At 41.3% G+C, this 12,249-nt stretch overlaps 2 protein-coding genes across 2 annotated transcripts; both read left to right on the top strand.

Moving 5' to 3' along the window:
• The first annotated feature begins 1,006 nt into the window (after window positions 1-1,006).
• On the top strand, window positions 1,007-5,229 carry hsp90aa1.1 (heat shock protein 90, alpha (cytosolic), class A member 1, tandem duplicate 1). The gene is made up of 11 exons (XM_070987060.1): window positions 1,007-1,061; window positions 1,966-2,115; window positions 2,224-2,590; window positions 2,691-2,824; window positions 2,915-3,220; window positions 3,350-3,515; window positions 3,720-3,910; window positions 4,019-4,166; window positions 4,299-4,567; window positions 4,675-5,008; window positions 5,120-5,229. Exons 2-11 carry the CDS (start codon window positions 1,966-1,968, stop codon window positions 5,227-5,229), a joined length of 2,175 nt encoding a protein of 724 aa, XP_070843161.1. The 5' UTR covers window positions 1,007-1,061.
• A 634-nt stretch (window positions 5,230-5,863) lies between these two features.
• Window positions 5,864-11,815, top strand: hsp90aa1.2 (heat shock protein 90, alpha (cytosolic), class A member 1, tandem duplicate 2). The gene is made up of 11 exons (XM_070986758.1): window positions 5,864-6,005; window positions 7,772-7,921; window positions 8,051-8,417; window positions 8,512-8,645; window positions 8,754-9,089; window positions 9,222-9,387; window positions 9,578-9,768; window positions 10,184-10,331; window positions 10,457-10,725; window positions 10,841-11,174; window positions 11,357-11,815. Exons 2-11 carry the CDS (start codon window positions 7,772-7,774, stop codon window positions 11,467-11,469), a joined length of 2,208 nt encoding a protein of 735 aa, XP_070842859.1. The 5' UTR covers window positions 5,864-6,005; the 3' UTR covers window positions 11,470-11,815.
• Window positions 11,816-12,249: the final 434 nt, after the last annotated feature.

The raw sequence follows: 12,249 nt of genomic DNA, 5'->3' as shown, positions 1-12,249 counted from the left end.
AAAGAAGGCGTCTTGTTCTGTTTGCGTTAGCGCTGCAGTACTGATTGTAGGTGCATCTCTGCATTTGTTACTTGCAATGTCTCCCGAAACTATAACGCACCAACATTACACCATATAAAAATACACTACAGATGTGTTTGCTGCACAAACAGTTAACAGTTTGTGTGACTAGACTTCAGGTTTGTAATGTTAGCATACTGAAGTTACCTCCTATTATCAAAATACTATACTGACCAATTTGGAAGGTAGCAAATGTCACAAAACAAGACATGTTACACAGCTCATGTTTTCCTTTAAGATGGTCCTCCTGCCGCTGGTAGGCAGCACAAAAGTCAACCAGGCATGAAAGCCCCATGGAACTGACATTCTGACAGGCTGGTGTTAATATTCATCATGTTTTAAAATAAGACAAAGTCATATACACTCACAAAGAATCCAAGGAGCAAATTATTTTCATGCGTATCTCTTTTTCTGCTTCTCTGAGATATGTGTCATGAGTTACAGAGGTCCGTCCCACTGCTTCAAATACGTGAAACCTTTGAGAATCACCCCAATCTTGCATGCCATAAAAAGGAATGGGCCTGCTGACCATGTGTGTGTCCCATGAGGCACCACTACAGCAGCTGATAGCAAAGGCTCTGCACAGCTGTGGTGGTTACAGGGGGGTGTGGGGCCTAGAGAGCTAGACAAGCTATCAGGAAAGCTCTCAGTGTGACTGACAGGCACTCCTTGTGACTCTGTAGCCCTAAAAGGGCACATCAACTTTAGGGCTCTGGTGTCTCACATGCCACCCCCGTTCCCGGCCTTTCCTTAACACCCCCCTCACTGTAGTGAGCGTAACTTCTGGAAGCTTCTGAATGGGGGCTTCTAGAAACCACCCCCTAAGTATAAAAAGACGCCGGCATATTGTGGAGAAGATAGTAACTTGAACTCACCAAGAGAGACTTACTGCCCACAGGAGCAGAAGCGAAGCACACATTTGGAGCTCTTCAAGAAGAGAAGACAAGCTCAGTTTGACAGCCGTTTTCAAGAAGTGATTGTAGGAAAAAGGGATATTCAAGGTAAGACTGGAACACCTAAAGTAAAATACAGCTATGATTCTGCTTAGCTATTTAAATGATATAAAATAATAAACAGTATTTTGGGTGCTTAAATGGTAGGAGCACAGGCAGAACAGCAAGAATACTTGCTACAAGTAAGAATACACAAAAACTAGTTAGTGAAAAGTTATCTGTCTGGCAGAGCAGGCTCTTTCCATTACTATCCTTGCGAGACTATAACATGCAGGGAGCACATGGCAAGCAGGGTGACCCTCAGTATGAGAGCAATGGCGGGTGAGCAGGAAAACTGACTGGTATAAAGAGCAGATACAACAGTACAGCACATCTGCAGAGTGCAGAAAAGTAAACTAACAAAAAAAAAAGATTTACAGCAGCAGGGGCAGTGTTTGAATGCAATGGAATCACATAGATACCAACTTGTGTAAGGCCTCTTTTAGCCATGATAGTTTCAAACCTGAGGGAGCTAATGAAATGTTACTAAATGTTCTAAATGCCTTGTTCATGAAAAAAATATAATAGATCTTTACCGCTCTATAGTTAAAAGCTAGATTTTTTTTCTTAGCTGCTATTCCTTCCTTTATCATAGAGGTATTGGATGACACATGCTAAAGCCTTTGGGGGTTGGGGAAAGCATCAGAACTCCACCCATTCTCCAAATGGCGAGTGCTTGATTGACAGAAGGAACATGTGTTCATGTACCATGAGCAAAAGCTACCCACCTCAAGCCATGAGGCTGTCTATAGGAGGGGGGAGGGATTGCAAATATAACAGCAGGAAATTATATTCCTGACACATGAATTAAACATTTATTTTGGAGCAAATTGGTATGTTTAAGCAGACAAAGCAAAATCAGGAAGTCAAAATAAGATCATATTAATCATAATATAACATGTGCTTCCTCAAGATGCCTGAGAAAGCTGGACACGTTATGGAGGAGGATGTGGAGACCTTTGCCTTCCAGGCTGAGATTGCTCAGCTCATGTCCCTTATTATCAACACCTTCTATTCAAACAAAGAGATCTTCCTTAGGGAGCTCATCTCCAACTCCTCAGATGTGAGTAAAACCAGCAGTTTACCACCATATCATCCTTTGTTTTTCATGTGAGCAGCCTTTATATGTATCCAAACATAATGATTTTAACAAGCATACCCTTGTGGACAGGCCTTGGACAAAATCAGATATGAAAGCTTGACAGACCCCAGCAGACTTGAGTCCTGCAAGGACCTGAAGATTGAAATCACCCCAGACCTGCACGCTCGCACCCTGACCCTGATTGACACAGGTATTGGCATGACCAAGGCTGACCTGATCAACAATCTGGGCACAATCGCTAAGTCTGGCACCAAGGCTTTCATGGAGGCACTGCAGGCTGGAGCTGACATCTCCATGATCGGCCAATTTGGTGTGGGTTTCTACTCTGCCTACCTCGTGGCTGACAAGGTGACGGTCATAACCAAACACAATGATGATGAGCAGTACATCTGGGAGTCTGCAGCTGGAGGCTCATTCACAGTCAGACCTGACACCGGTAAGTTTGATTTCCCAAATTAATATAATACTTGTTGTTCAATAACATGCATGATGAATAATTTGACTAATTACCGAGCCCTGTTCTCATGAACTCCTAGGAGAGTCCATTGGCAGAGGCACAAAAGTGGTCCTTCACCTCAAAGAAGACCAGACAGAATACTGCGAAGAGAAGCGCATCAAGGAAGTTGTGAAGAAACACTCACAGTTCATTGGCTACCCTATAACACTTTATGTAAGATATAAGCTCCATTAGCAACACAAATCTGTCATCTTATAACCTAATAAAAACCAATGACACTGACATGTTTTTTATATATTCAAGGTGGAGAAGACAAGGGAGAAGGAAGTGGACCTTGAAGAGGGAGAGAAGGAAGAAGAAGTTGAGAAAGAAGCTGCTGAGAACAAGGACAAACCTAAGATTGAAGATGTGGGTTCCGATGAGGATGAGGATACAAAGGATGGCAAGAACAAGAGGAAGAAGAAGGTCAAGGAAAAGTACATTGACGCTCAGGAGCTGAACAAGACCAAGCCAATCTGGACCCGTAACCCTGATGACATCACCAATGAAGAGTATGGAGAGTTCTACAAGAGTCTCACCAATGATTGGGAGGACCACCTGGCTGTCAAGGTAAGCTTCACTGCTAATAAACATGCCGAAAAGAGTCACCTAACTACCTGTTTGCAACTTTTAGCATAATGTAATGTAATGTGATGTTTTTTGAGCTAATGAATTCCCACTCCATTCTTGTCTCTGAAGCATTTCTCAGTGGAGGGTCAACTGGAGTTCCGTGCCTTGCTCTTCGTACCCAGAAGGGCTGCATTCGACCTCTTTGAAAACAAGAAGAAGAAGAACAACATCAAGCTGTACGTGCGTAGGGTCTTCATCATGGACAACTGCGAGGAGTTGATTCCAGAGTACCTCAGTAAGTAACATAACATTTATTACTCATCATTCACATACAAATAATTCCAATCCAAGATGTTAACAGCTTTATATATATATGCACTGTAGCTCTCATAAGTTGTAATTGCTAACATTAACTAGTAACATTAATATATTTTTAACTTTAATAAATGCATTTTGTTTGGCTTTGGAAGGCTAAGTATTCTTTATCTTCTTTGTTCAGATTTCATCAAGGGTGTGGTGGACTCTGAGGATCTGCCCCTCAATATCTCCAGAGAGATGCTGCAGCAGAGCAAGATCCTGAAAGTCATCCGCAAGAACCTGGTCAAGAAATGCCTGGAACTCTTCACTGAACTTGCCGAGGACAAGGACAACTACAAAAAGTACTACGAGCAGTTCTCCAAGAACATCAAAGTAAGTTGACTCTTTAATTTATTTCTTTAAGTCTTACCACTCAGATAGAAAATATAAATTTCACATATTTAATGTTCAATACTAGTAACACATCATTTTGTGGTTCAGCTTGGCATCCATGAAGACTCTCAGAATAGGAAGAAGCTGTCTGAGCTCCTGCGATACTACACCTCAGCTTCTGGAGATGAGATGGTTTCCCTGAAGGACTATGTTTCACGCATGAAGGACAACCAGAAACACATCTACTACATCACAGGTTAGCAACTCAACTCAATTTCAATTTGTTTCTTTTTTTTCCTATTTCTATTATTTCTATTTTTGGTCAGATGTTTTCTCAAGAGTGATTATTTAGCATACTGATTCAATGAAATGACACCCACTTTCACAGGAGAGACCAAAGACCAGGTGGCAAACTCTGCCTTCGTGGAACGCCTTCGCAAAGCTGGCCTTGAGGTCATTTACATGATTGAGCCCATTGATGAGTACTGTGTCCAGCAGCTGAAGGAGTATGATGGCAAGAACTTGGTTTCAGTGACCAAGGAAGGCCTGGAGCTGCCTGAGGATGACGAAGAGAAGAAGAAACAGGAGGAGCTCAAAAATAAATTTGAAAACCTTTGCAAGATCATGAAGGACATCCTTGACAAGAAGATTGAAAAGGTAATGGAGGAAAGATGATTTCATCTATTTTAATGTTCCTGTACACTTATGCTGACATTGTATGGACAAATTTATTCGATCATGACATATATTATACAATATTTCAGGTCACCGTCTCCAACCGCTTGGTGGCTTCCCCCTGTTGCATTGTCACCAGCACCTATGGATGGACAGCTAACATGGAGAGGATCATGAAGTCTCAGGCCCTGAGAGATAACTCCACCATGGGCTACATGACAGCTAAGAAACACCTTGAGATCAACCCTCTGCATCCAATCATTGAGACCTTGAGGGAGAAGGCTGAGGCTGACAAGAACGATAAGGCTGTAAAAGACCTGGTCATCCTCCTGTTCGAGACTGCCCTGCTCTCTTCAGGATTCACACTGGAGGACCCCCAGACACATGCCAACCGGATCTACAGAATGGTCAAACTGGGTCTTGGTATGTTTTTTCTCCCTTACATCTGACATTACATAGATTATAGGAATTAGTTTAGTTTATTATAAATCAGTCAGTGGCTTTAGTGGCTAATGAATGCATTATCATCCACAGGCATTGATGATGATGATTCTGCAGTTGAGGACCTCATTCAGCCTGCTGATGAAGATATGCCAGTCTTGGAAGGAGATGATGACACATCAAGAATGGAGGAAGTTGACTAAAACACTTAGTAGACTCCTTGCTTCATTTTTATTTTTGTAAGTTATAATGCTTCTCAAACAGACATTTCAATATCACACAACTCTCATCTCTTAAACAGTATTAAGTAGTCAAGATATGTTAATTAATGGCATTAGTCAACATTGTATAAACTGCTTATATAAAACTACTGACAACCATTAAGAGTAATATCAAGCCACTAGGAATTTGGCTTATGTCTCTTTTTGTAATTGTTATTTTTTTTTTTTTGATATGCATTCAAATTTGTAATAAAATTTATTTAGAATTAAAACCTTCTTGCTCACTGAGTCTATTGCATGCTGCATTCGATCACTTTGTTTGATTGGTAACGTTGAAAATGGACAGTCATAATACACGTGCAGTATCTTTCATTTATCTACTTCATGCTCTTGTTTCTTTCGATGTTCTGGAATTTTCAGTGAGCGCTGCATGATTCATTCTAGTTAACAGTCATTCACGCCCCCCTCGCCGGGCTCAACCTCTAGTCCCACCCCCTCCATCTAAGAATGGAGAGAGGCGTGTGCACAGAAAATGATTGACAGCCCACTGGGCCTGTCAGCGAGCAACACCGAGCAGTAGCGAGGATAATTCCAGATGGTTCTGGAAGCTCAGGTCAGGATTTCTCGAATGCTCGGTAACGGTATTAAAGCTGCCTAGCTTCCCCATCCGTAAGACATAGGCTATAAACCGAAGAGTCTGCAACTTCGAAGAGAGGCGACCTCAATACATTTCACATTTCGAAACACAGAAGGCCAAGGTAAACAAATGAAATCTTTTTTTTTAATCTAATAATAATTTACGGAGATTACAACAGCTAAAATATTATATACACTTTCACATTCCTCGATAATGTTAGCTAGTATTAGCTTAGTTGTTGGCTATAGCTGAGCCGTTTTCTATAGAAGCTAATTATAATGTGACAAAAATGACACGATATTCTGACATTCCTGGTGTCGATTAAAGTGAAGGTGGCATACAATCTACTCAGTACATTGTGTGATAATCAGATTATGACAGCAGAACCATAGGCATGACATTTCTTTTCGACAATTTTACATTGAGGTTTGTGTTAAAGTGATTTCCCGAGCATGTCAGCGTTTGCACATGTCCAAACTTTTTACAAACATTATTTTGGCAACTATTCCGCCCACATTAGCTTTGCATTGCTCAAAGCTGGGAGACAGCAGCCACATGGTGCTTTCATGGTGTACTTGACAGGCAGGCATTATGTTAAGCGCACAATTTAATGAACCAAACGGTTAATTAGATTTCCTGAGCGGTGAGATTTTTTCTCATATCTACAGTCCATACCATCCTCTGCCGTTACAGTGATTGAGTGCAAGATTAGTGAGTACAGGGACATCATTCACAACATCTCATCGGTCGATGGCTGTAAGGAGGAGCTTTCGATTCCTATGGAAACTGCTAGAGTTCTTTTCGCCTCTTGGTACCTTCTAGAATCCTGTATTTCGCCTGGGAAACCGGCAGGTGGAGTCATTTGTGCTCATATGCAGTTCTAGCCATGTGCTCATCTCTGAGCAACCAATAACTAATCATGACAATTGCAGTAAGAGAGGATCATAGCGCCTCTAATTACACTGTCATAATTTTATCTACATTTGTGGCTGAAATGCTGTAATTCATCACTGCTGTCTCGGTCGCGGACCCTAAAAATGGAAACTATTTGAGATAATCTTGATTTTTTTTAAAAAAATGAGTACAATCAACTTTATGCACTCTCAATGTATACCTTGTATTGCATTTACAAAAAAAATATTGCAATATGTTACTTGCATAAAGGCAGAAGCAGAGAAGATGGATTATAGGCAGGTGGAGTAATGAGCGGAGCTGGACCGTCTGTCACACCAGCTGCTTGTACAATTGAATAAGGGATACACGCTCACACTTCAGCTGTCATTACTGATGCATACCTCACTGCTACTTCAGATAACAGTGTTATCTCATTGTTTGGTCAACATTTTGTTAATGACAGTGTTGATGGGCACATTAATGGATATACATTGTGTTACATAACAGCCATGCAATAAATAAGATTTAGTCAGAGGTATTGATTCAAGTCTAAAGTAGTTTTTGAGACTGGTGGGTTGTGGTGTTCATTTTATTCTATTGTAAGGTGTTACATTAAGTACTTGCAGATTACCTTAGGGTGATTGGCAGTAATCATTGTAGATGTGACAGCATAGTGACTCACTGTAGCAGCTAAACCACACAATGAACATGATCACGCACATGGGTCTATAGCATGCCTGTATAACTTCAAAAAATAGGCAAGAATGAGTAAAACCATTGGGTCAGGCTAAAGTCATATAAAAACATTCAACATAATGCTTTTGGCATTTCAGTTCTCTGATTAAAATAACTGTGTAGACCTTTGTGTGATGTGCACAAAGAAACGAATGATGTCAGCTGATAGGATGTACCATTTGTTTTGTGTGTTTGCATTTGCAATCCACGATGCATGCATGTTCTAAAAACCATTATTCATCTGTCCCTTCTGCTTAGATGCCTGAATCACGCGACCAACCAATGGAGGAGGAGGCTGAGACCTTTGCATTCCAGGCTGAGATTGCTCAGCTGATGTCCCTGATCATCAACACTTTCTATTCCAACAAAGAGATCTTCCTTAGGGAGCTTATCTCCAACTCCTCAGATGTAAGTTTGTCATAGTATTAGTCTAAAACTGTTTCCTTAATCTCACGTTGTGCCAAACATGTTAATTGAGTATTGTTATAACTAAAACTCTGCAAAATTTAAATTAATGAATTTTTTTTTCTCCTCCAGGCCCTGGACAAAATCCGCTATGAGAGTCTCACTGACCCTTCCAAGCTTGAGACTGGCAAGGACCTCAAAATCGAACTTATTCCCAACAAAGAGGAACGCACCCTGACCCTGATTGACACAGGTATTGGCATGACCAAGGCTGACCTAATCAACAATCTGGGCACAATCGCCAAGTCTGGCACCAAGGCTTTCATGGAGGCTCTGCAGGCTGGAGCTGACATCTCCATGATTGGTCAGTTTGGTGTGGGTTTCTACTCTGCCTACCTCGTGGCTGAGAAGGTTACGGTCATAACCAAACACAATGATGATGAGCAGTACGCCTGGGAATCCTCTGCTGGAGGCTCATTCACAGTTAAAGTGGATAACTGTAAGTAATATTGACAATTTACACAATTTAGTTTTATTAGTAGAGTGATACTTATAGGAGATCCCTTGCATTGACCAATCTTTTCTCCATATAGCTGAGCCCATGGGGCGTGGCACCAAGGTGATCCTACACTTGAAAGAAGACCAGACAGAATACCTTGAGGAGAGAAGAGTCAAAGAGATTGTGAAAAAGCACTCACAGTTCATTGGTTATCCCATCACACTCTTTGTAAGTAAATAGTTTAATAATCTGCCCAATTAATTTAGGTCAGTTAAACCCGGGTTAACAAAGTAATCAAAAATCATGGCAAGTGACTGAGTTCTATTTTTTGCCTAGGTGGAGAAAGAGCGTGACAAAGAGGTGAGTGATGATGAGGCAGAGGAGGAGGAGAAGGAGAAAGACAAGGATGAAGAAGAGGAGAAGGACGAGGACAAGCCCGAGATTGAGGATGTTGGATCAGATGAGGAGCACGACCACGACCACGACCACGACCACAAGTCTGGTGACAAAAAGAAGAAGAAGAAGAAGATCAAGGAGAAGTACATTGACCAGGAAGAGCTGAACAAGACCAAACCCCTGTGGACTCGCAACCCCGATGACATTACTAATGACGAGTATGGAGAGTTTTACAAGAGTCTTACTAATGACTGGGAAGACCACCTGGCTGTCAAGGTAGGTCTCGTAATTATTTTTTCAAACTTGGAAATTTGCAAGTGATGTAATTGTCTGTTTTAATACTATAAGTACAGTAACATTTGAACACAGACCCTTTAGCTGCACTAATAAACCTTTTTCTCTTCACAGCACTTTTCAGTAGAGGGTCAGCTGGAATTCCGTGCCCTGCTCTTTGTGCCTCGTCGCGCTCCCTTCGATCTCTTTGAGAACAAGAAGAAGAAGAACAATATCAAGCTGTACGTGCGAAGGGTCTTCATCATGGACAACTGTGATGAGCTTATCCCTGAGTACCTCAGTGAGTATTCAACTAAATGTGGAATTACTGCTGTATGCGATTTGTTCAAGAGTGTGGTGGACAAGCTAAGATATTAATGGCCTTAAAACCATGTATTCTAGCTGTCATAAGTCACTATTATCCACTCATTAGTAAGATTATGTTGTTTTAAGCTTTGGAAGGCTTAGCATTTTTTATCTTCTCTATTCAGATTTCATCAAGGGTGTGGTGGACTCTGAGGATCTGCCCCTCAATATCTCCAGAGAGATGCTGCAGCAGAGCAAGATCCTGAAAGTCATCCGCAAGAACCTGGTCAAGAAATGCCTGGAACTCTTCACTGAACTTGCCGAGGACAAGGACAACTACAAAAAGTACTACGAGCAGTTCTCCAAGAACATCAAGGTTCGTGTTCTCACCTTGCACTGTTTAAGCTGCCAATTTTCTTAATCTTGCCACCTTTGGCTGCCACTTTGTGCTTAACTGTTGACTCGGTTTGATACCGTGTTAGCAGGATGGAGCTTACTTTTGCTTAAAGTGCAGAGCTTTAAGAATTTTAGTTAATGAGAAAGGTTTGTTCCTCTGACCTTAAACACAGTAACCATCTGTCTGATCCTTTGGCCATATTGGCTTGATGTAAAGCTGCTTTGAGTCTTTGAGCTTGTTAGTGCCATCCTCTGTTTAAATGAAGGCGCTCTGCTTATCAATGGTTCCACCTTGCAGACCAATGAAATGTAATTTTTGCCATAATTAAATTTCATCTGAACCAATGTAACTTTGTTTTCAACTGCATGTTACTGACATTTCACTTGTCTCTCAGCTCGGCATCCACGAGGATTCTCAGAATAGGAAGAAGCTGTCTGAGCTGCTGCGATACTACACCTCAGCTTCTGGAGATGAGATGGTTTCCCTGAAGGACTATGTCACACGAATGAAAGACAACCAGAAACACATCTACTACATCACTGGTGAGGATGTTCTTCATCTAGATGCTGTTAGTGTAAATTAAATAACATTTTGAGATTAGGTGAACTGAGTTAATTAATGTGATCCTACATAAATGTGTGACAGCACTGCCATGTTTGTATTTCAGGTGAGACCAAAGACCAGGTGGCAAACTCTGCCTTTGTGGAGCGCCTTCGCAAAGCTGGCCTTGAGGTCATTTATATGATCGAGCCCATTGATGAGTACTGTGTCCAGCAGCTGAAGGAGTTTGAGGGCAAGAATTTGGTTTCAGTGACCAAAGAAGGCCTGGAGCTGCCTGAGGATGACGAAGAGAAGAAGAAGCAGGAGGAGAAGAAGACTCAGTTTGAGAACCTGTGCAAGATCATGAAGGACATCTTGGAAAAGAAGGTGGAGAAGGTGAGCATAAAGTAATCAGCATTAAAGTAAAGTGCTGAATAATCTTATATTATCTATAATCTACTGTTCTGTAAATAATGCTGAAAATGGTATCACTTCTTGTTTACCTCCGCAGGTTACAGTGTCCAACCGTCTGGTCTCTTCCCCCTGCTGCATCGTCACCAGCACTTATGGCTGGACGGCCAACATGGAAAGGATCATGAAGGCCCAGGCTCTGAGGGACAACTCCACCATGGGCTACATGGCTGCTAAAAAGCACCTTGAGATCAACCCTGACCACCCCATTGTGGAGACCCTGAGGCAAAAGGCAGAGGCTGATAAGAATGATAAGTCTGTGAAGGATCTGGTCATCCTGCTCTTTGAGACTGCCCTGCTCTCTTCAGGATTTACCTTGGATGACCCCCAGACCCACTCCAATCGCATCTACAGAATGATTAAGCTGGGTCTTGGTGAGTATTTGGTGTTTATGACACAGTGTAAAGCTTTCGTGACATTTTAAACTACACTTCTTGATAATGTACCAGCGATAAATTATAGCAGTTTACTGCGCAACACGTCTGCCAATAGAGTTATTTCAAATGAATAATTATCTCATTCCAATGGCACATAATGTGCGTCTGTCCTCTTTTAGGTATTGATGAAGATGATCTGACACCAGAGGATGTCACCTCCGCTCCCACTGAGGACATGCCCCCTCTTGAAGGGGACGATGACGACACATCCAGGATGGAGGAGGTGGACTAGGCCTGTTTCTGTTGCCTGCTAGCATTCAGACGTAGCGTTATATTCAATTTAAAGTTCAATGTTGTAAATGAGCCGGGAATATCCCCCTCTCTTAACCTCTTTTTGACCAAGGTCACTTTGTTTCCCCTTGCATTGACCATATGCAGTTCAGATTTCATTCCTTTTAGAACTTTATTTTTAAAGTTGTTACTTTTTGTATCTTAAGTTGTATTAATGCATTTGTTTTTGTATTTTTGACATTCCAATGTTCTCTGAGTGCTCTGACTGTAACTGTAAATATTTTCAAAATTGACACTATTGTTTGAAGCGGGTGAAGCCTATAAAGATTTACCATGTTAACAACTCACACTTTGTTCATCCTTACTGATTCTCTGATGTTTAGAACAAAGAAGTGAACTATCCATTTCACTTAACAAGACGAAGTAGAAAATGTGAGTAGAATTACAGTATTAAATAAGAATAGGACAGGATTGCAGTGCTGTATTCAAGGACATGAACAGTAGTTGTTAAATATTACAGTGCCGATCCATGTATGTAGCCATGGTGATATGGATCTTTCATTGTATGTTTTGTGATGTGGATGTTACAAAAAATTGTGACAAAGTAAGAAAATCATGAAGAGGACAACTTGGCTCTTCCAAGGACATCGCCTCACAATCACCCAACGGTTACAATTCACTACATCAGTCACTTTATAGCATCGTAAGCTGTAGTCGTAATAGGGAGAGCACAGATTTTACTTATTAAACTCACAGTAGCTCTGTTTTAATGAGTGTCCTA

Source organism: Chaetodon trifascialis, chromosome 19 (genome assembly GCF_039877785.1).
Source record: "Chaetodon trifascialis isolate fChaTrf1 chromosome 19, fChaTrf1.hap1, whole genome shotgun sequence".
NCBI classification, from domain to species: domain Eukaryota; kingdom Metazoa; phylum Chordata; class Actinopteri; order Chaetodontiformes; family Chaetodontidae; genus Chaetodon; species Chaetodon trifascialis.
The sequence above is the reverse complement of the archived record's forward strand: the minus strand, read 5'-3'. Positions and strand labels throughout refer to the sequence as shown.

Coding starts and splice junctions, on each gene's coding strand:
- hsp90aa1.1 (XM_070987060.1), top strand. CDS start 1,966: ATGCCTGAGAAAGCTGGACACGTTATGGAGGAGGATGTGGAGACCTTT. Junction 3,516..3,719: donor GTTGATTCCAGAGTACCTCA/GTAAGTAACATA, acceptor TTCTTTGTTCAG/ATTTCATCAAGGGTGTGGTG. Junction 4,568..4,674: donor TTGACAAGAAGATTGAAAAG/GTAATGGAGGAA, acceptor ACAATATTTCAG/GTCACCGTCTCCAACCGCTT.
- hsp90aa1.2 (XM_070986758.1), top strand. CDS start 7,772: ATGCCTGAATCACGCGACCAACCAATGGAGGAGGAGGCTGAGACCTTT. Junction 8,418..8,511: donor CACAGTTAAAGTGGATAACT/GTAAGTAATATT, acceptor TTCTCCATATAG/CTGAGCCCATGGGGCGTGGC. Junction 10,726..10,840: donor TGGAAAAGAAGGTGGAGAAG/GTGAGCATAAAG, acceptor TTACCTCCGCAG/GTTACAGTGTCCAACCGTCT.